Here is a 24,059-nt window from a genome sequence, read left to right on the forward strand (position 1 = left end):
ACAGCCCACACGCAGAGCCCGCCAGGAAGTCGGCACGGTGCTGCACTAATCACAGGCAGCGAGACATTTCCCAATATCTGTAGCTGCGCATCGGGACAATGTCTCACTGTCTGTGATTAGTGCAGCGCAGTGCCAACTTCCTGGCGGGCTCTGCACGTGGGGTGTGCGAACACGCCGGAGCTCATCCATACTTGTAGGTATACCTGCAGATCTCCCTACTACATAGCTTGTTCTACACCATCTCTCCCTGCCAGGAGAAGACAGTGATTATTGCTAACAGCTACAATAGCCGCTAGCGATAAATTGCAAGTATATCTGGCAGGCTGGTTGTACCCAAGTTGATCGATCAACTTGGTACATTCAGCTTGCACATACACGGTTCGAATCTCAGCCGGTTCCTGTTGGCCAGCCTTAGGCACAATTTACAATTCTAGAGGTTCCTTATAAGACAGCAAGACACAGTGTAAATATTTGCCAGCACACCATGGATCTTTAGGATAAGTTCTAACGTTTATTTATTGAAGAAGGGTCACAAACAAAAAAGTGCATGCCTGATGGAGGAGTCCAGCGCGACTTTGAACATTGCGCCTTTGTGTTTGTGATGTGATCTCTCTTCAATAAAAAAAAACATCAAACTTATCCAGAAGATCTATGGTATGCTGACAAATATTATGTCGTGCATGTTCCAGTATCCAGCTGGTGGTTGCTGCAGCACCCGTTATTTGAGAGCCCACAGGAATGTGTGCGATGGGATTATGGACTATTAAAAAACAGCAAATCATCACTATTTTGAGTTTAGGTTCCGCTTTAAGAGCATACCTTATAATGCTGTAACCCACAGCAACTAGTCAGCGGTTGTCTCGTAGTCTGAACTGCTGTGATCAGCTGGTTATTTTTTTAATCACTACGCTGTTTTCTGCAGTTGAGGCAGAACAATGAAACAAGTGCCTGTGTATGAAGTATCTGCCCACATTTTCTTTAGAAAATAATCCGGCTAGGATATAATTTATTTCATAAGGATGTATTATCATATTATGTATGTAAGGACATGTGCATGGAAAATATAAAACCACATTATACAATAAACCCTACCCACGTTTGGCTTTATTATTGATGTCAGAATCATCTACAAAAATGTGCATTAACCGGCCATAGATGGAGTGAATTTGTTTCCTGCAACCACAGGTTGCAAAAAAGAAATTTGCTCAATTCCCCCATTAACACAGTGTTGACAGGCGAATCCCTCCTGCTGAGCCATTGTGTTCTCCCAGCTGGGGGGGATGTTGAAGACAGTGATTAAAGGGGTTGTAAAGGTAATTTTTTTATTTTCTACATAGGTTCCTTTAAGCTAGTGCATTGTTGGTTCACTTATCTTTTCCTTCGATTTCCCTTCTAAATGTTTTTTTTCTTTGTTTTCTTTGTCTAAATTTCTCACTTCCTGTTTCACCCCAGTAAGCTGTTCAGTAAGCTGTTCTGGCTGACTAACCACCAGCTCGGATGATGGTGAAAAGTTTACTGAGGAGAAACAGGAAGTGAGATATTCAGACAAAGAAAAAAAACATTTAGAAGGGAAATCAAAGGAAAAGGTAAGTGAACCAACAATGCGCTAGCTTAAAGGAACGTATGTAGAAAATAAAAAAATTACCTTTACAACCCCTTTAATGTTATTGTGTTAGTGGCTATAACAGCCACTTGCAATAATCACATGTAAAATCCGGCAGGCTGGTTGTACCAAACATACATGGAAACTCCTGTTGAACCAGCTGAGATTGTAGTTGTCTATGGTTGGCTTTAATCCCGTAATAATCTAATCTTAATTAATGCTTTGCTGGGTACGTGTACTTTAAGTTCTTGTTTACATAGATTTCAGATACACTGAATTAATGTTTCCCAGACATACCTTTTCTTGTGCCTGGACTCCCAGATTTCTCACAGCCTCCAGAAATACTTTATTTTTAGGTTCCAGCGTCAAACATCTGCGAAGATCAAGTATCGCTTGGTCTATTCGTCCCAGTTTCTCCAAAGCCTGACTGCGCCTGAATAGGGCTTTCACATCACCGCCATCCACCTCTATAGCTATAGAAAGATGAGTTATTTCTCTGTGTGATCCGTTTCTACAGCACAAGAGCAGCCCTAACAACTAATACAAAATCTGGACACCATGGATAGCTATCCTATTAGTAATTATATTTATCACAATAGAAGTATATAGGAAAATAAAAATAGAGTCTACAGTATATTTAGCAGTCATGCCGAGTGCCAGATTTAGGACTGGCAACTGGCTTGTGCCCATAGACAAGTGGGGGGTCAACTTTCTTGATATGAGGGGGCTCAAGTGTGTCCCACTGACATCAGTAAAGGGCCGCACATAAAATTCAATATCAGAGACACAACAGGATATAGTGAAAGTCTATAGGCATGGTACAGGAGATGGTCAAAGACTGCGGACATAATACAAGAGATGATCAGAGACTGTGGACATGCTGCAAGAAACAAGAAGACTGTGAGCATGCTATAGGAATTTGAGACTGGTGACAGGCTTCAGGATAAAGTGGACTGGAGACACATTACATAAGGCTGCTACAAAACAATACAATAACAGGGTGATAGGGAAACACAGATTAGTGTCTGCAGGGACCCGGAGGTCTGCACAAAAAGTGCAGGGCCTTGGCCACAGGTTGGCACCAGGGCTGTAGACAATAGAAACAAGGAGGCACTGTTTTTTGCGTAAAATGTTCTGCGTAAAAGAGGTCTTCTCAGCTGGCCAAAAAGTTTGGTTGCCTACAGGATTCTGTAGTGGTAATCTGGCCCTGACCATCCCATACCAATGGTTTAAAGGTATGCCCCAACTCACACCTCAGATACATTGATCACAAGCTTTCACATCTATAGGAAGTATTGCCCTTGAGAACAAAGGTTCATCTTTCTCTAAAGTACTGATAGTTCAAATTAAGTGAGTAGAAACCCATTTACCTTTTGATGAATCTTCTTCTGCTTTAGTGTAGTTTTCCTGAAAAAGATAAAATTTTAATTAAATGATGACCTACAGTGCCTTGAAAAAGTATTACTACCCTTTGAAATTTTCCACATTTTGTCATGGAACAACCAAAAATGTAAATGTATTTTATTGATATTTTATGTGATAGACCAGGGATCTGCAATTATCGGACCTCCAGCTGTTGCAAAACTACAAGTGCCATCATGCCTCTACCTCTGGGTGTCATGCTTGTGGCTGTCAGTCTCGCTATGTCTCATGGGACTTGTAGTTTTGCAACAGCTGGAAGTCCGCTAATTGCATATCCCTGTGATAGACCAACACAAAGTGGCACATAATTCTGAAGTGGATGGAAAACAACAAATGGTTTTAAAATTGTTTTGCAAATAAATATCTGAAAAGTGTGGCGTGCATTTTTATTCAGCCCCCTTCAGACCACAGGATAGATAAGGTCTGGTAAGAACTGGTTTTGAAATTATGCCTTCAAACAAAGTCAAAACGTCAGCTATAATTCTGGTTTCAAAACTATGTCTGAGATGCTACATGTTTATATAGGAATTATGCCTCATGTGATGAATTCTGTCCTCCCTCCCTTTCTTTGTGCAATATTCTTTGTCCATATCCTGTATAAAACTCCGCTCACCTGCCATTAAATTTGAGTATTCATTGAAACAACTCTACTGTGCGTTTGTTGATTTGAGTGTCTCCCGGGGCTCCGAAATTCTCACCGATTGTCCAGGTCTAAGCAGAATTAACCCGAACTGTCACTGGAGGCCGCGTGTGGAATGCAATGATCATCTGAGGTATGTGGAATGTGTCTGCTTTGACGATACTGTTATTCTTGCCTTGGCTCTGACAATACCGCATCCTTGTATAGTGCAAAATTGCAAACTGCTGTGCTTTTGGGAAGTACATTAAAGCAATAGTCTTTGGGAGACTGATAGTGAAAAATTGTAGAGAGGTTAACTGTAAACTGCCATGCTTTTGGGAAGCACATTAAAGTAATAGTCTTTGGGAGACTGATTTGAAAATGGTAAAATAAAGGCTCTTAATTAAAGAGCCAGACGGACAATCAGTGGGATTCTACCAAACCTTTTTGCTTTTCCTTTCTTTTTTATATTCTATATTTTCCGTTCTATCGCTGTATAGAGTATAAGAGTTTGTACAAGTTGTTTGTAACCAAAGAATGGGTAAGGGAGGAAGTAAAGAATACCCCCACCTAATCCCAGAGAAACATGTAAAGACTATGTGGTCAGAGTATGTGGAACAGATTTTTTTTTTTGATAAAGCCTTTCATAGACGATCTAGCTGGATAGACTGAAACTATGTACAGTAGCTCACCCTTCCTGCTCACAGGCGCAAATGACCAACTCCATATGGATATGGTCGAGGGGACTCGAGGGATAAGAAAGCTTTCCCATGATTCACAGGAGACCCCGAGTGAAACAAAGTATATGAAGGAGGCAGGAGAAAACTGACCTTGTCACTGGAATTGTACTCTTACATCATTCAGTCAGGATAATACCTTCATGCCTGGTAAATCTTTTAGGAATTTTCTTGACTTGGAGAGGGGAGAGTAGCCATAGCATCACCACTGTTCTTTCAAACTGAAGCCCCCCCCCCCCCCCATTTCCACAGGACCACCCCCTCTGGGCTAAAGACAGTCTTGATGTAGGATACATTTTATGCACCCCTTAGAAGGCCAGACTAAAACAAGGAGTATCCCCAGTTTACCACAAGCAGTACCATCTCTCCAAAGAGAAGGAGGAAGGCATCAGACCCATTATTGAGCACTTCCTTGCCATGGCTATATAGACTCACCTGCAGTCTACTCAATAGCTCTCCTTACACCTTACAGTCTTGGCCGCCTAGCCATGGTTCCGTCCTCCTTCAGTAAAGAAATGACCTACTGTTGTGTAGTCCCTCCCAGGAAACACGTCAGAAAGACTCTGTTTTACTGTTAGAATATTTGGCATAGACAGGTCACAAAGTGTCTAAAAAAATAAAATGAAAAAAAGCTGCAATGTATCAGGAAACTGTTGAGTTTTTTGGTTTCACTCTGTCCCATGGTGAAAGGAGAATTATGCTGCAGCTAGCATGGATCTGTCCCACCCACATACCAAGAAGGAAGGGTTAACCTTCTTAGGTATGATTGGTTAATGCCGCCAATGAATACCTGATTTCTCATACTATGATAACTTGCTGAAACAAGCTGGTCTACCTGACAGTCCTGACCTTGCGAAATGGAACAATGAAATGGTTAATGCTTTTGTGCATCTTAAAACCCCTATGGTAACGGTTCCTGGTTTGGGATTACCTGAATATTGTTAAGTGTTTTATTTGTTTTATTTGTTTTATTTGTTTGCATGGGACAACTGTAAAACCAGGGGTCCTTGCACAAGAGCATAGTGGAAAGCTGAGACCTGTAGCCTTTTTTTCTAGAGTAGTCCCAGTTCCGGTACAAGCCATGCCGGCGTGTCTGAGGGCTTTGGCCTCTTGTGCCATGGCTGTAGAAATGGCTACATCATTTACACTAGGGCACCCTACGGAAGCGCACACACACACAGTACTGATGACATTTCAAAGGGAAATGCACTGGCCGATGCCACTGCTAAACAAGCTGCTTTGACGGTCCCAGCTTTTATCCAAATGCCCACCTTACACCCCCACATCCCACTTTGCCTTGGGAACAGGTTTTGCAGGACCTACAGGCTATGGTTTCACCATAGGATGTGGCCTATTGGCATACACAGAGTCTGACAATGAGTCCTGAGACTGGACTCATTGCCAAAGAGGGGAAACCAGGTATACCAAAAGCAAGTGCACCTTTATTCATCTCACAATACCATGGCATAGGACATAGAGGATGAAAAGCTACAGCTGAAATGTTAACATAAGACTTTGCAAATAGAGTGGAAATTCCACATTCCATATCACCCACAGAGTTCAGGTATAGTGGAAAGAATGAACTGAACAATTAAAGATAAAATAAGGAAGTCTACGGGTGGCACATTTGCCAAATGGAAAACTGTGCTGCCTGCGGTTTTAGCAGAAATAAGAATGACCCCTTCCAAGACCAATCACTTGTCTGCTTTTGAGACCCTGATGGGTCGACCTTTTCCCAGGCCCTGGATTAAGAAACCCTTGGTAATAGAGCAGGGAGATCTAAGTTTGAAACAGTAAGATTATTGTAGAAACATGATTATTAAACCGAATGGCATTTACGGTAAAGTATTCCCTTCTTTTCCATTACCCTCACAGGAACCAACACACGAGTTCCAACCTGGAGATGTGGTCATAATTCGCCAGCTGAACCAGACCAAGAAGCAAGATTACCCCTTACCCTTTTTGGCCTGCCCACTAGCGTAGTCGCAGTGACCAGAATTGCTGTCCTCGCGGAACAACCTGGAGTCTGGATCCACGCCGAGATGATAAAGAAAAGTACCACAAAAGACCCGGACACAGATAAAGGAGGTCAAGCAGGTGATGCAAATCCTCAAAAAATTCGTGAAACAGGTGATAAAGACTCTGAAAAAGATGACCTCACCTCTCTCACCATCACCACAGACTTCTGGGAAAAGTCTACTCTGTATGCAGGCACTGATGGTGTTTCTGCCCACATGGATCATCACTAATTGTATCTATCATCCTGAGGACTTTGACGCCCTAAAGGCCATATGCATCCCCCTTCTAATGGAACAGAAACTAGACAAAGGAGGGAATCCAACGTGGAGGGCCGAAGGACTCATACCCTCCTACTGATAAAATGTTGTTACTTCAGTATAAGTATTCTTATGCTCAGAAGGCAGGTAATGACAAATGTTGGGTATGTAGTAAATTGCACCCAAGCACACTTCGAATTCCTCTCTTAGCCCTTGTACACACGGTCGGAGAATCCGTCGGAATGTGTCCTATCGGACCGTGTTGTCGGATAATCCGACTGTGTGTGGTATGCATCAGACTGTTTCCGTCGGACCAAATTTTCCAACATGTTGGAAATATTTTCCGACCAACTGGTCCGATAGGACATACTCCGATCATGTGTAGAGAATTTCGCTCGGACAAAGTGCCACGCATGCTCAGATCAAATTCCTACATCAAAGCTATTGGCTACTAGCCTGAACGTAGTCCCATCGTAACGAAATTACGTCATCACGTTCTGAAAGATCGGATTTTTCGACAACTTTGTCCGACCGTGTGTATGCAACAGTTTCGGACAAGATCCGACGGACAGAATCCGATGGACAAAATCAGACGGATTTGGTTGTCGAAATGTCCGACCGTGTGTACAAGCCGTCCCTGTGAACATAACTCAGTTTCTGAGTGGTACTCCTCCTGTAACTATAACCAATATATTGGCCATATATCCAAATAACAAAGTTTCCTTCCAGACAATTGGTAGAAGCCACTCTCCAGATTGGCGTTTCAACTTAGGAAATCCCGTAAATAAAAAAGGTCAAAAAATATGCAGAAGCTCACAGTTTAATATCTTTTTAGACAGATTTGTCCTCCATGTTTCACACCAATAACCCAGAACTTAACACAAATTTAAATACTGTCTTGAATTGAAGAGCTGGTACCAACAACCCTGTGAGTTTCGTTTTGAACCATTTGACCATGGCCTCCATTTCTGAAAGTTTTCGGGATACTATAAGCCAATGGTCATTTTCCCTAGTGTATATGTATGTTGCAGCAAGGAATGCTATCCATGGATACAGTTGGTACCCGTGGGTGGTGTTATTTGGCCTCATTAATTCCAGTGATGGGAATCGTAGGGGATGAAAAGGGAAAGCTCCAACATCTTTTGAAAGCTAGCACATACCTCAGGTATCCCCTTAAACACACAGAGAAAACAGAGTTTCTGATAAAGAAAAAGCCTGGGCATGGTTTCCCTAGACTGTATTAGGGAATAGAAATAATGAAACGATTAAATAACTACTCCAAAATTATGGATGAAATTATGGAAAATAATTCTATAGACATCAAACTGTTAAGTATCGAACAAAGGGCTATTCGTAAACAACTAGATATGCACAAAGTAGCTATCGAATCCATAAGTGCTGCTCTGGCTGGTCTCTGAAGTAACAGAGGACTATGAGTGCTGCACATGGATTCATAATACAAGTATTGAAGTTACGGATTATTATGATATAATTGATAAACACCAAAAGGAGGTGTCAAACCTCCAAGATGAAGCCAGAGATATTGCCAAAGATGGGTAGAATCCCTTTAAGGGAATAGGAATATATATTTTGTTCAAGCTTATTCAATGTATCTGTATTTATACAACGCAATGAAATGATCCCATACAGAGAACATTAAGCGATTTTGGTGAAATCACTTTGTGATCTAAGAGGGGTATGAAGGGTGAGAAAGAGTTAACATGGTTAACATTTTAAAATAGCTAACAGAGCAATATCTTTATTTTAGAGTCCTGTTTGTCACAATGGCCACAAGATAGACAAGGTCTGGTAAGAACTGGTTTTGAAATGATGCCTTCAGACAAAGTCAAAACGTCAGCTATAATTCTGGTTTCAAAACTATGTCTGAGATGCTACATGTTTATATAGGAATTATGCTTCATGTGATGAACTCTGTCCTCCCTCCTTTTCTTTGTGCAATATTTTTTGTCCATAACCTGTATAAAACTCTGCTCTGCACCCTGCCATTAATTTTGAGCATTCATTTAACTCTACTGTGTGTGTGTGTGTATTGATTTGAGTGTCTCCCGGGGCTCCGAGATTCTCACTGTATTGTCCAGGTCTAAGCAGAATTAACCTTAACAGGGCAAATTATTTCATAGGCATAGCCTGGACTGTAGATACTAAGCCTTTACCACCAGTGAAGGAACAAATTCTAAAATCAAAGTCTAAACTGGTTGAACACCCATCTACTATAGTAGCTGTTGTCCTACCTTACCTCCGTTCCCTGAATCTGAGCAAATGTAGCCAGCTCATACACAGGTGGGGCTAATCAAACCCTTCCAGCATCTAAAGTCTTAATGAGCCCAGCCCCAGAGACCAATTAAGACAGCCTCTAAAAGAGGTGGTCACTAAATTAGCCTGGAGGTAAATGGCTAACTGCAGGCCTTAAACAAGCAATCATTAACTAACTGTTAATGAGGCTGGCAACCTACTGTTGCGATAACCACAGCGTCTCTGATGTAAGAGGGAGCTGTGGCTGGTGGTTTTAGCAGAAGCTTCTGGGCTATTTGTATCCAGACCCTAGGGGAGATTATCTCAAATGCCCAGAAACCATCTGGCTGGTATTAGGGATTTTGCAGATAAATTCCCAAGGCAAAGGGAAGTATTCACCGTTGTCGTCTTTCCTCTTTGCCACAGCCACCGGGCTCGCTTTTCCATCCTTATGGTCCACACAAAAGGAGGATAGCCGCCAAATTTCCCCCCCAACTGCTGTCCCTCATAGGGAGCTGCAAGGGTAGGCTGTGTCCTGCGCTGCACCAGTCAGTATATTCATGGGGGGGGGCAATGCTTTACCTTCCTCTTTCCTATCTGAGGTGGTTTAGACAGACACTCGCTCCTCTGCACCACTTGTCCACCGTAGTGAAACTGGTGCCTCTTTGGGCTCCCTCTTCAGCCGCTACCCTGGCTAGCATCTCCTCCAGCGCTTCCCCTTCCCGGGGTCGCACTGTCGTCCTCCGTTTAGGGAGGAAGACAGAAAGAACCTGAGAGGCAGAGATGTTGAGCGGTGTATAACACCGGCAGATTCACACCTCAGTGACCGGATCGCTGATACAGTTTCTGGGCCACCTGTGAGAAGGCTGGAGCCTGCAGGATATGTTTCAGCCCCAAGCCTGCCTATACTTGCCTCACAGGATTACCATCCGACACTCGGTCATCTGGTTAAAAGAAAAAAACAATTGTTTCGCTGTGTAGGGAGAAACACAATAAAAAAACTGAGGATCAAGGGGAAGGGTCGGGACTTAAAACAGCTGTCAATTTATTGTGTTTCCTGTAGGAAGGAGCCTCTCATCTCTCAGGTGTGAGGAGATCTCTCATCCTGGAAGATGACCAGAGAAACCAGAGAAATTGCTGTTCACAGACAAGCGAGTAAGCTCAAAATTATGACTTTGAGCTTACACAGGGTTCAGGGATCTCTTCCTGGGCACAACTGGGTGCCCGATCGATACATGCTAGAATGGTCAATTTGCTCCCCTAGGATCACAGGGCGTACTTGTTTTTCTTGTAGTCAATTTTGGGCCACAGGGCCCTTCTCTTGCTCAGCCTTGTCTTTGTGAATGGAGGTGAAGGGCTACACCTAGTACAGCAGTGTCACACCAGCCCTGTATCTCCTCTGCTGATTGACAGGCATTGCAATTGAGGATGGAGGTGGAGTGTCACACCTATTGCAGCACGCCAACCCTGCCCTCTTCTCTGTTGATTGACAGATAGGATTGATGGAGGTGAATACACTGGCCAAGTAAAACTAATAAAACACTTTGGAGTATGCTTCCAGCAAAAACTCTGATTGCATATATGCAGAGCCTCAGAAGAAGACCTTGTGTCACTGCCTTTACACAGACATGAACATTAATGGCATTCCAATCTTAGTCCGTAGGGTTAAATATTTAGTTGGCTCACCCTTTGAAGCTATAACAGATTCAACTTTTCTGGGAAGGCTGGCCACAAGGGCTTCTCGTCCAACCTCACAAATGCGCTTCTGGAAGAATGGTCAAACTTTCCTCCTCCTATACCTTGTGGACAGCCTTTCCAGAAGAGTTGAAGCTGGTATAGCTGCAAAGGGTGGGCCAACTCAATATTGAACCCTATGGACTAAGACTGGGATGCCATTAATGTTCATGCACGTGTAAAGGCTGGTGTCCCAATACTTTTGACAATATCATGTATGTGCGAACTTGGTGTAAACAAGTAAAAGAAAAAAAAAAATGTATTAGAGAAAAAGTATATGAACAAAAAGATGCATTCAAAAATCCCCAGTTTTCTGAACTCACCAATTTCAGGTAGCAGGCGGCTCGGTTTCGGTGTAGTACTGCTTTATCCTGCTTGTCGGTAGATATTTTGATTGCTTTTGTATAACACAAAATTGCTGCTTCATAGTCCCCAGATTTAAAGTACTTGTTGCCATCCTCTCTTAGATTTTCTGAATTCATCTGCAAAAGAAAAAAAAATTAATGATTAAACATATGTAGTTTAATAAATCGTATGGCATTAAAAGAAAGTTGTGATTTGCAGTAATATACATTTTCCTAGAAATAAAGTGCCATTTCAGACCGAGGTAGTGTACAGACAGAATACGGAAATGTGGAAGAGGATGCTCTAAATTAATTATCTTCATACCGGGGTTAATTGCATTAAAAACGATTAGTTTGAGCCGTCCAGGTTAGTAAAACATCTGGAACAGGTGCTTTACCCACTTTCAACCCATTCACTGCCTCCTGCATCTCCTCTAATGTAATTAGTACTTCCAATTCCCATTGTGCTGTAAACGTTAGACCGGGCATTCCAGATGAAGCTAAATAGTCGTCTATTCCTGACTGTACCAGGCGGTCTGACTGTAAATTATAAAAAGGGAAGAATAGTCATCTCCAAATCTTTGAGCAATTTGTCTAGGTAATGTGATCGTTTACCCTTCCAACCCTGTAATCACTGGTACATAAGTCAACGATTGCTATTCCTTCAAGGTTCTAGCAAGTATTTTGCCACATTTATTGCCAGACTCGTAAACATGTTTATGCCCAATCTGTATTGCCCTTTTAGCTTTATACACAATCAGTAACCTGTCTACAAGTGGTCAGGAGGTCCCATTCCACATCTGAGGAGGGGGCATGTTTATGAATTGATTCTAGTCGATTTATATCTCTTAGCAAAGATGTTAGCTTTGCCTCCCTCTCTCATTTAATCCTAGCCCCGTGTTTTATCAATACTGCCTGAATCACTGCTTTATGGGCTTCCCAGATCACTCCAGGGGCACATTCGGGAGCATCGGCCTGAAAATAGCATGTCACCTCCCTAAGAACATCTTCCGTCACAGCGGAGTCTTGTAACAGACTTTCATTAAGTCTCCATATCGCAGAGCCAGGGTCTCGGCTCCCTGACATATTATACTTCAAGAGAATTGGTGCAGGGTCCGATCAAAAAAAAAAAAAGTCAATACAAGAGTATGACTTATGCGATGGCAAATAAGAATAATCTCTTTCCCCAGAGTATTAAAGAGGAAGTAAACCCTGATGAGTTTACTTCCTCTTTCATTCCCTGCAAAGGCAAAGCATAATGGACTACTATGCATCGCATAGTAGTCCATTATGAGTCACTTACCTGACACCGCTGTCCCCTGTAGTCCGGCGCATCCATCTTCTCGGTGGGTCTCGCTGCTCCGCCGCTGTCATTCGGCGAAGCCGCGATGACGTCACTCCTGCGCATGCGCATGGGAGCCGCCACGCGTGGCATATTGCCGTTGACGGCAGTGCGCTCAGTGCACCTGCGCGCCGCTGTCTACGGAGCATGCGCCGTAGACAGCGGTGCCTGTCTTTCGGCAAATATCTCCTAAACCGTGTAGGTTTAGGAGATATTTCTTGGACCTACAGGTAAGCCTTAATCTAGGCTTACCTGTAGGTCAAAGTGTGTTGTAAGGGTTTACAACCACTTTAAAGGCGCCACACATCTAACAATCTTGCTCCTTGAAGTGCACGAGTGATCCGTTTCTGTGAATCTGGCAGAACTGACGAGGTACATATGGAAGTATCCTCCCTAGGTATAAAGGGCATATTAAGATCCCCTCCCAAGATCAACTGGCCCTCCCTGAACGCCTCAAGTTTATCTAGGATATTTCTAAAAAATAGGGAGAGGAAAAATAAATAAATAACCCCTACACATCCTTACCCTCGGAGTCTTCTACCTGCCTATTGTGTATTTAATATAACCCCCTGTTGTTCCCGTGATCTCAATTGTAATAAGCCACAGTGATAAAAAAAAAAAAAGAAGAAGAAAAAAAAAAAAGAAAACCCCACCCATAGTAATATACCCCCAATCCTTTCCAAACCAAATTATATCAATCTCCTAAACCCTCCCTCCTACCCGTTCATCCCCAATTTCCTCCCATATCATATAATCAATTGACCTTCTGCTACCCCAAATATTTAGTGCAAACAAAAATTAGTGACCGAAAATGCACCCAAAAAACAAAACAAATGGGGGGGGGGGGGCCCCCCTCCATCCCCCCTCCCCTCGTATCCCCCATTACTTCACTTCTCACTAATTCAGAATAATTCTTACTACCTATCCCATGGGAGTATTTACTGATCTTGTTTGATTAGCCTTTCCATTATATTTTGTATCCTATTTGATCTTTAACCACTTGCTTACTGGGCACTTAAACCCCCCTCAGTCCCAGACCAATTTTCAGCTTTCAGCGCTGATGCACTTTGAATGACAATTGCGCGGTCATACAACACTGTACCCAAATGAAATTTTTATCATTTTTTTCCCACAAATAGAGCTTTCTTTTGGTGGTATTTAGTTACAGCTGGGAGTTTTATTTTTTGCTAAACAAACAAAAAAAGATGCAAAAAAAAAAATCATGTTTTAATAGTTTGTTCTAAAATTTTGCAAACGGGTCATTTTTCTCCTTCATTGAAGTGCGCTGATTAGGCGGCACTGATGGGCTGTATTGGTGGGCACTGATAGGCTGCACTGGTGGGCACTGATAGGCTGCACTGGTGGGCACTGATAGGCTGCACTGGTGGGCACTGATAGGCATAGTTAAGGCGGCACTAATAGGCACAGATAAGGCGGCACCGATGGTCACAGATAAGACGGCACTGATGGGCAAAGATGGGCACAGATAAGATGGCACGGATGGGTGTCACGGATGGGCACTGATAGGTACCACTGATAGATGGGACTGATGGGCACTGATAGGTGGCTCTGATAGGTGGCACTGCTTGGCACTGATGGGCGGCAGTGCTGGGCACTGATGGGCGGCACTGGGGTGCAGCACCTTTGAGGCAGATTGTGGGCACTGTGGGTGGCACTGCTGGGTGGCACTGCTGAGTGGCACTATGGGCACTGCTCGGTGGCACTGACGGGGGGCACTTACTTTTTATTAGGGTGGCACTGCAGGGGGCAGGTGGGCACTGGCAGGGGGCAGGTGGGCGCTTGCATTGCTGGCCGTGATCGGCTTTTTTTTTTCTCCTCGCGCTGTCAGCGCGAGGAGGAATACTAGCCGATTACCGGCTTCGTTATATCACCTGATCAGCTGTCATTGGCTGACAGCTGATCACGTGATAAGGGGTCGGGAATCGACCCCTTGTACGGATCGGTGATCAGGCGAGTCTCATGGACTCGCCGATCACAGGGGGCGCGCAGGCCGCTCGTGCACGGGACGACGTCAATAGACGTAGTCCCGGAAAAGTAGGTCCGCGCTAATGCCGTCATTTGGCAATAGCGCGGATCCCAAGTGGTTAAAGTGGAAGTAAACACTGATGGGTTTTACTTCCTCTGTGTTTCCCTGCAAAGGTAAAGCATAAGGGGCTACTACTATACACCGCATAGTAGCCCATTATGTTTCACTTACCTGAAACCGAAGCCTGCAATGTCACCGCTGTCCCCTCTTCCACAAAGCGTCCATCTTCCTTCTGGGTATTGCAGCTCCAGCGCTGCGATTGGCCGGAGCCGCAATGATGTCACTCCTGCGCATGCGCACGGGAGCCGCCACTCACGGCACGATCTTCTTTAGAAACGGCACGCTCGCCGTTTCTAAAAGGAGTCTAAAGTGCGCCTGCGCCGTAGACATTAGTGATCGCCTTTTTTGTAAGTATCTCCTAAACCGTGGAGGTTTGGGAGATATTTCGAGCAGCTACAGGTAAGCCTTCATTTAGGCTTGCCTGTAGGTAAAAGTGGTTGTAACAGGTTTACAACCACTTTAAGAGTGATATCCAATAACTCAGCTCCCCATTTCTCACCTCTTCCCCCCAAACTTGCTCATTCAACACTCATCTAAATGATATCAGTCTCATCCTCTCTCACTTCATTTTCCTCTCATTTCAATTCCATTCACCCCACCCAATAGACCCTTTGAGGAGGGTCTGTCTTCCCATTTTTCCATGTGAAAATCAATATATATTCAAAATAGTGTGAAAAAACTAAAATATATATATATATATATATATATATATATATATATATATATATATATATATATATATATATATATATATATATATATATATATATATACACACACACACACACACACACACACACACAGTATATTTGAAGAAGAAAGAAGAGCTTTTTATGAGGGGGGACCAAGCTTCCCAAGAGGCCGACCTGTTCTCACAGGGCGGTATAATCCCCCCTCCCCTACCACCATCTGCAGCAAAACAATCTCCCACCACTCTCATACATTTTCTCCCATAAATATCTCGCACTTCTTCTTAGGAGACAATGGCCCCAACCCAAATTGTCTCTCCTTCTTTCAGGATACAAACCAACTTGAGCTTTGGCTAAATAAAGAAAAAAATTAAAATAAATAAATAACCCATCAATAATTCTAAATTCCTCAAAGTACGGGGAGTAAACAATTCATCTCCACCCAAATTAAGGAACCCCCCCCCCCCCCCATAGGACCCAAACAATATTTATACAGACCAGGGGAATACAAACCTACCTTTTCATTTTTCCAAGTTCCCAATCTGGTCAGTTGTTTATTTTATTTTTATATTTTATTTTATGAATTTTAATTCTCTTATCCATTTACATCTCTTCTATATAGAATCAAAAGACTTCATCCAATTAATACTCATAGACCTGCTATAACTCTTATAGTCCATCTTCTGTAAATGCTCCAGTCTTTTAGCGGGCCTCGGATTGCTGTGTAGTTAGGACTGTCTGTTGATGTGTTGCATGTATACGACTTGGTGGCTGTTAAAGTAGCTGAAGCCTATTCTGGACCTTAAGAGGCTCGATATCAAGAAAATAAAATAAGTCTGGTAGGTCAGCCTGCGCAAAAAAATATAAAAGAGCCCTTCTGTACTAGGATTGAGACCGATAACCTCCAGCAAAAGGTATAGCCCAGCCATCGCACCTGGTCCAAAACTGGACAGAGCATTGCTCTGCATTGCAATGCGGCTCTTGACAGATCGGGTAATATTTTTAGTTGTGCCCCTTCAAAATATATTTTGCCTGCTTCCCAAACCTTCCAGAGTATAGCTCCTCTATGCCACTAGTAATGCAGGTGACAAATCACATCACGGGGGCAGCTCCAGTCCAGGGGCCTAGCCTAATGCTCTATGTGTCCCATCAAGCTCCATATTAGTGGGTATATTTCCAATTAACATTTTCTGAAAAATCTATATTACGCCGGAGGCTCTCCTGTTTTGTAGCTTCTGGGAGACCCCAGAGCCGCAAGTTGTTCCGGCAGCTCAGATCTTCCAGGTCCTCCATCTGCACTTGTAATGCCGCTGCAGTGTCTGTCTGTGAGACCCCAGCTCTCTCCAATTCCGATACCCCTTGCTCCAGCCTATTCGTTGCAGTCTCATCAACTGTAAGACGCTCCGTCAATGTCTGCACAAGTTTCTTATGGTGAGCGTCTTCTACTCTATTGATCAGTGCTTCTATGTCAGCCCTTGTTGGAAGCACTTGTATTAATGATCTCAAATCTTCCTCGCTTGAGTGGGATGATGTCCCACCACCACACCAAAGCGCCCGTCTCTCCAACACTGGCATCCATGGGGTATCCTGGGAAACATCTACGTTCAACACAGCGGCCACTGGGGCCTGCACAGGTAAGATCCTGGCATCCTACTCCCTTGCCCTCGGCCCTGTGTAGCTGGGAAATACTGCTGTATCTCTGGTTGATTTCCACTGATGTTAGCTGCTTTGCAGGAAGTTCTAGACTCTAGCTGTTTGCAAGAGTGCATGCCTGTCAGGGTTGGCTTAGCCCTTCCTCCTCTGGGCTGGCCGCTCAGCTGTCGGCTAAGTGCCAGCTTTCTTCTCTTTCCACAGTTACCAGCTGTTCCCAATGATGCTCGTTTGACCTGCCTATTTAAAGCCTTCCTACTCACTTTTTCATTTGCATTCGCGTTGGTCACATCACAGGGAATCATCTCCTGCTGTTTGTTTCAAGACTGGCTTGCTGACATCCCACCTGGCTTCTTATTCTGCTTGTGGTTGCTCTCCTTGGATCCCTGACTTCCGGCCTGGCTGATTACCCAATCTGGTTAATGAACTTTGGACTGGCTGACTACCCGATCTGGCTATGCTTGACTACGCTTTTTTCTATTTACCTTTTTATTTTTATTAATAAACAAGTGTTATTTGATTTTACTTCTGTCTCAGTCTGTTTCATGGTTCCTGACAATTTTTATTATATATACACACACAGTATCTCACAAAAGTGAGTACACGCCTCACATTTTCTACATATTTTATTATATCTTTTCATGTGACAACACTGAAGACAGGAAAATTTGGAAATAGAAAACTTCTTAGTCAAAGGAATTTTCAGACAGTGTATGTGGTATGTGTGGCTTCACAGCCGGGCACCCACTGTGCCGTGCCGTGCCGTGACTGGATGCGCAATCATCTGGGATCTGTCACGTGTCCCAGATGATTGACAAGAGGAAGGGGGGAGAGGCGATCTCCCTTCCTGCGCCAAGGGAAGTGACGTCAGGAGCCCAGGCCCCGAAGGAGGCAGACGACAAGGGACCCCCTAGCAACAGGCATTTATAGGCGAGTAAAAAACAATTTTATTTTTTATTTTTTTTATGCACATTAATAAATTATTATTATTATTTTTTTGGATGGAACTGCACTTTAAAGTGGTTCCAAAGTTTTCTTTCTAAAAGATGTTATACTTACCTGATCTGTGCAATCCTCCTTTTCCGAAGTCCCCTGCCCGTGTTCTCTGCTTCTCCTCTTTTCTGACTGCCCTCTCAGCAAGCCACCTGCTGAGGGAGCATGTGTGCAGACACACTCTCAAGCCGGGCTGTGCAAATCCATAGACACACAGCACAGCTTTTCCATACTTCCTTGCCTCCTCTTCATAGGAGTTAACTGACAGCAGCAGGAGCCAATGGGTTCCGCTGCTCTCAGCACCTCCTGTGAGAGCAGGGAGTGAAGAGAGAAGAGATGCAGATGGGCACAGTGCTGAATTGATTGAGGACTCAGGTAAGTGTTGGGGGGGGGGGGACAAGTAGAGGGGCATTTTATTTTTTTACCCTATGCAAGGAATGTGATGAGATAAAAAAAATAAATTAGGTGACTTTAGAACCACTTTAAGGCCCGTTTCACACTTGTGCGACTTGTCCTGTGAATTGGTACTGCAAAGTTGCATGACAAGTCATACCCAATGATTTACAATGGGTACCGTTCATATCTGTGCAACTTCAAGTGGCAGCAAAATAGTACCTGCACTACTTTAGTCCAACTTTGATACGACTTGAGGTCCATAGAGCTCAAGATTACACAGTCATTGCCTCAAGTCACGCGACTTTTAGGTTGCACAAGTGTGAAAGGTGCCTAAAGGATAAGTTCACCTTTGGGAACATGTTCTTCCCGTTTTTAGACGCTGCCCAATCCCCCACCCTGTGACACCAGTACGGAGAAAAGTTTCCCGTACTAGCTGTCAGTTTTTTTACATCAGCGCAGCCAAACGAGGCTCCGCCCTCATGGCTGCATCATTCATTTAACATTCATTATGAATAAATGAACCGACATCCTTTGCAAATGTCAGCTTGTAGTTTTCAATGAACTACCACTGCACTGTGGAGCGCCGTGGTAGTTTATTGGTTCTTCCTGTCAGCGTATCAGCTGGCCCATACAAGCTGTACGGCACATCGATAAACTGACAGGTCTGCAGTAGACCTGCATGGCACCAGCGATGTGCATTTATTTTATTTTTATTTTTTAACTAGGCGGGTTCTGGGCCCACTGCACATACATATCGCGGTCCCATACATTCATACGGCTAGGACGGTACTACATTGGATTTCTAGGACTGCCATGAACATGGAGCAGCCACAAGAATGAATGTCATGAATGAGGTTGTGGCTCTTTAGCCCAGGAGATGTGGGACCCAGCTAAAGTTTTATTTTTGTGAAGGTTGGTACTTGGCTATGTTGGGTACACAGAGAGGGAAGAGAGGAGGATTGAAGCCAAATTTCGGTTGGAACCTGCGACGGTTTTTTATTGCCATCTGGAAGGTTTCCTCTTACTTCCTATTCCAGTGAGAAGGATTCAGCAACATACACAAATGTTTTAGTCAGGGTGGATTTGATTTAAATCAAGTTGATTTAAATCACTAGTAAAAAGGCTTGATTTAAATCAACTTGATTTAAATCATAGTGTAGCACGAACCCCCAAAGGAGCTGCTGGTTAGATTGGGCTTACCGTTACCTTCTTTTTTATCACTTCACATCTAGGGGTGTCCCGTGGTATATGGCCCGGCAACTTGAGAGACTGACGACAGATCCACTTAAATGGATTTTATTTGCAAAAAACATAGACAATGGACAGTCTCTTAAAATGGGATCAGAGGTTTGGAAAGGAAATTCAGGTACTCTAATGACCAGATTCCGGCGGACAATCCGTCCGTGTGTGGGCTCCGGCTGACTTTTTCTTTCCAAAAGACAATTCGGCCATCTGTGTGCTAGTCCGCCATACTTTTGAAATGAACGGACTTGCCTACACAAGGAGAAAAAAGTCAGTTCATTTTGAACGTGGCTCCAGGTAGACGGGACTAGAGAAGGAAGTCAATGTCGCTGCCTCCATCGGCGAGATTGACACGTCGCTCGCCACGTCACCTGGTATGGACTTAAAGGGGAAGCCCTACGCCAAAAAAACGGCATGGGGTCCCCCCAAAGTCCATATCAGACCCTTATCTGAGCACGCAGCCCGGCCGGTCAGGAAAGTCGGTGGGGACGAGCGAGCGCCGCCCTCCCCCCCCCCAAAACCGTACCAGGCCATGTGCCCTCAACATGGGGGGGTGCTTTGAGGAAGGGGGGATCCGCCGGATAGTCCGATCGTGTGTATGCGGCATTAGTGTCAAAGTCAATATTGAAGAACTTGCTTACTTTGACGGCATCCAGAGAATAGTCATTCACAACTGGATGTTCACTCAGGTTGGACAGTCCCTCTCTCACAAGGCCTAGCAGCCAACAAGGTTCTTACTCAGGAACAAGTCTCTGCCACAGACGTTGTTGTAGAACATATAAGGATATGTCTCTGCCACAGACATTGTTTTAGAACACGTAGGAAAACTAAACTTGTAGAATACTCGTGTGATACCTGGATCTTTCAGCCAGCTTGAAGAGAGTAACTTAAAGCGGAGGTCCACCCTAAAATGGACCTTCCGCTCATCGGAATCCTCCCCCCCTCCGGCGCCACAATTGGCACCTTTCAGGGGGGAGGGGGGTGCAGTTACCTGGATAATCCAGGTAACTGCACCCACTTCCGGGATAGCTCTCTGCGGAAAGGGGCGTAGATTACGCCCCTTTCCGCAAGTGCCCGCCCCCTTCCGCAAGCGCCCCGCTGCCTGCTGGGAAACACACAGATCCTAGAGGCAGCGGGGACCGTCCTTATTGCGCAGCGCAACTCGCGCATGCGCAGTAGGGAACCGGGAAATGAAGCCGAAAGGCTCCATTTCCTGATTCCTATACCCAAGATGGCGGCGGCAGCACCCGAGATACGATCTAGCGATCGGCTTCGGGTGCCGACATCGCGGGCGCGCTGGACAGGTATGTGTCACTATTTTAAAAGTCAGCAGCTGCAGTATTTGTAGCTGCTGGCTTTTAAAAAAAAAAAAAACGCAGAGTCTCGGCGGACTCCCACTTTAAGCACCCAACCAGACCATAGTTCCATGCCTGCCAGAAGAGACAGTGCGCCCTGTGGCCAGGCTGAACATCCCATAGTCCAGTCAGACTGATGCGGAGGTCTCTATTTAGACAATTGTACCCAAACCAAACTGCAGTTCAGGTGTAACCTTAAATTTGAAAAACAGGAGCCGGTGCTACAATAGTTTTTAACCACTTGCTTACTGGGCACTTAAACCCCTCTCCTATGCAGACCAATTTTCAGCTTTCAGCACTGATGCATTTTGAATGACAATTGCGCGGTCATACAACACTGTACCTAAACAAAGTTTTTATAATTTTTTCCCCCCAAATAGAGCTTTCTTTTGGTGGTATTTGATCACCTGCTCGATTTTTATTTTTTGCAAAAAAAAAAAAAATGTAAAAAGACCGAATTTTCTTTTCTTTTTTTTTACATTTTATTATAAAATTTTAAAACGGGTAATTTTTGTCTGACATAGGTGGCAGTGATGGGCACTGATCGGCAGCACTTCTAGGCACCACTGGTGGGCATTGATAGGTGGCATAAATGAGGCATAACTGCCTCTTTCTTTTTCGGGACCAATGTCCCTTTAAGATCATTTTTTTTTCTCCTCCGTTGTCAGCGTGAGGAGAAAAAAAAAAAAAAAAAGATCGCCGAGCTTTTGTTTTGATCATGTGATCAGCTGTTATTGGCTGACAGCTGATCACATGGTAAGGGGCTGGGACGGGCCCCTTACTCGGATTGGTGATCACCCGAGTCTCATTGACTCGGTGATCACAGCGTGCACAGGGGAGGCCGTCATATGACAGCCTCTCGGGAATTCAGATCCGCGCTGTGGCCGTCATTCGACTGTAGTGCGGATGTCAAGTGGTTAAAGAGCAACTATCATCTCTGTCCCGCAGCAGTTCCTCCTCTGATCCACTGTTGACTCGCCAACAGTCCCATTCACTTTACGGCTGGTGATGCAGCAGTGTCACAAGGTGGACATGGGGGCAGCAGGTGAGTGGATGCCCACAAACAGGCGCTGTCGTTATGGATCTGAAATGACAGGTGCTCTTTAACCACTTGCCGCCCGCCCTATTACAAATTGACGGCGGCAAAGTGGTTTCATAATCCTGACCGGACGTCATATGACGTCCTCAGGATTATGAGCCGCTGCGCGCCCCCGGGGGCGCGCATCGCGGCGATCGTTGTTGCGGGGTGTCAGTCTGACACCCGGCAACTACGATCTCGGTAAAGAGTCTCCGACGGAGACTCTTTGCCACGTGATCAGCCGTGTCCAATCACAGCTGATCACAGTGTAAATGGGAAGAGCCAGTGATCGGCTTTTCCTCACTCGCGTCTGTCAGACGCGAGTAGAGGAGAGCCGATCGGCTGCTCCTCTGACAGGGGGGGCTGTGCTGATAGATTATCAGCACACCCCCCCCCCCCCCCCCCCCCCCCCGAGGATGCCCACACTGGACCACCAGGGACGCCACAAGACCACCAGGGAAAAGGTAATCCTCCCTAGACCACCAGGGATGCCAATGGTCAGCACAATGGATGCCAATCAGTGCCCATAATGGATGCAAATCAGTGCCCACAATGGGCATCACTGGTTGGCATGCATTATTGTTTGGCACTGATTGGCATCCATTAGTACAGTATAACACCAATGCCGCCTATGAGTGCCCACCTGTGCCGCCTATGAGTGCCCACCTGTTATGAGTGCCCACCTGTGCCGCCTATGAGTGCCCACCTGTGCCGCCTATGAGTGCCCACCTGTGCCGCCTATGAGTGCCCACCCATGCCCATCTGTGCCGCCTATCCATGCCCATCTGTGCCGCCTATCCATGCCCATCTGTGCCAGCTATCAGTGCCAATTTGTGCCAGCTATCAGTGTCCATCCGTGTCGCCCATCCGTGCCGCCCATCCGTGCCACCTATCAGTGTCCATCAATGCCACCTCATCAGTGCCACTTCATTGGTGCCCATCAGTGCCGCCTTATCAGTGCCCATCAGTGTAGCCCCATCAGTGCCCATCAGTGAAGGAGAAAACGTACTTATTTACAAAGTTTTGAAACCGAAACAAAAAAAACATTATTTTTTTCAAAATTTTCGGTATTTTTTTTATTTGTAGCGCAAAAAATAAAAACCGTAGAGGTGATCAAATACCACCAAAAGAAAGCTCTATTTGTGGGGAAAAAATGATAAAATTTTCATTTGGGTACAGTGTAGCATGACCGCGCAATTGTCATTCAAAGTGCGACAGTGCTGAAAGCTCAAAATTGGTCTGGGCAGGAAGGTGTTCAAAGCGGAGGTCCACCCTAAAATGGACCTTCCGCTCATCGGAACCCTCCCCCCCTCCGGCGCCACAATTGGCACCTTTCAGGGGGGAGGGGGGTGCAGTTACCTGGATAATCCTGGTAACTGCACCCACTTCTGGGATAGCTCTCTGCGGAAAGGGGCGTAGATTACGCCCCTTTCCGCAAGTGCCCGCCCCCTTCCACAAGTGCCCCACTGCCTGCTGGGAAACACACAGATCCCAGAGGCAGCGGGGACCGTCCTTATTGCGCAGCGCAACTCGCGCATGCGCAGTAGGGAACCGGGAAATGAAGCCGAAAGGCTCTATTTCCTGATTCCCATACCCAAGATGGCGGCGGCAGCACCCGAGTGACGATCTACAGATCGGCTTCGGGTGCCGACATCGCGGGCGCGCTGGACAGGTAAGTGTCACTATTTTAAAAGTCAGCAGCTGCAGTATTTGTAGCTGCTGGCTTTTAAAAAAAAAAAAAAACGACGGACTCCCGCTTTAAAGAGGAAGTAAACCCTGATGGGTTTACTTCCTCTTTTTTTCCCTGCAAAGGTAAAGCATAATGGACTACTATGCATCGCATAGTAGCTCATTATGTGTCACTTACCTGACACAGGAGCCAGCGAAGTCGCCACTGATCCCTGTAGTCCGCCGCATCCATCTTGCTGGTGGCGTCTCGCAGCTCCGACCAATGACAGCGGCGAAGCCGCGATGACGTCACTCCCGCACATGCGCACGGGAGTCGCGTCTCGCAGCTCCGACGCTGCCATTCGGCGAAGCCGCGATGACGTCACTCCCGCGCATGCGCACGGAAGTCGACAAATTAGGCAAATCCATTCTTGGATTTGCCGCATTTAGTGCGCCTGCGCGCCGCTGTCTACGGCGCATGCGCCGTAGACAGCGGTGCCCATTTTCGGGCAAATATCTCCTAAACCATATAGGTTTAGGAGATATTGCTT

At 45.1% G+C, this 24,059-nt stretch overlaps 1 protein-coding gene across 2 annotated transcripts in view; it reads right to left on the bottom strand.

The window, feature by feature from the left end:
* UNC45A (unc-45 myosin chaperone A) overlaps window positions 1-24,059 on the bottom strand; it is a 139,604-nt gene that overhangs the window by 45,915 nt on the left and 69,630 nt on the right. For both annotated transcript variants that reach the window (XM_077470890.1, XM_077470891.1), the window contains exons 2-4: window positions 10,968-11,126; window positions 2,974-3,010; window positions 1,901-2,076 (exon numbers count right to left, since the gene is read on the bottom strand). In XM_077470890.1, coding sequence (XP_077327016.1) covers window positions 1,901-2,076; window positions 2,974-3,010; window positions 10,968-11,126 — 372 coding nt within the window. The remainder of the gene's footprint in view (window positions 1-1,900; window positions 2,077-2,973; window positions 3,011-10,967; window positions 11,127-24,059) is intronic.

The sequence above is a fragment of the Lithobates pipiens genome, unplaced genomic scaffold (genome assembly GCF_037356315.1).
Source record: "Lithobates pipiens isolate NorthernLeopardFrog02 unplaced genomic scaffold, aLitPip1_a1.2 Scaffold_8, whole genome shotgun sequence".
Lineage (NCBI taxonomy): Eukaryota > Metazoa > Chordata > Amphibia > Anura > Ranidae > Lithobates > Lithobates pipiens.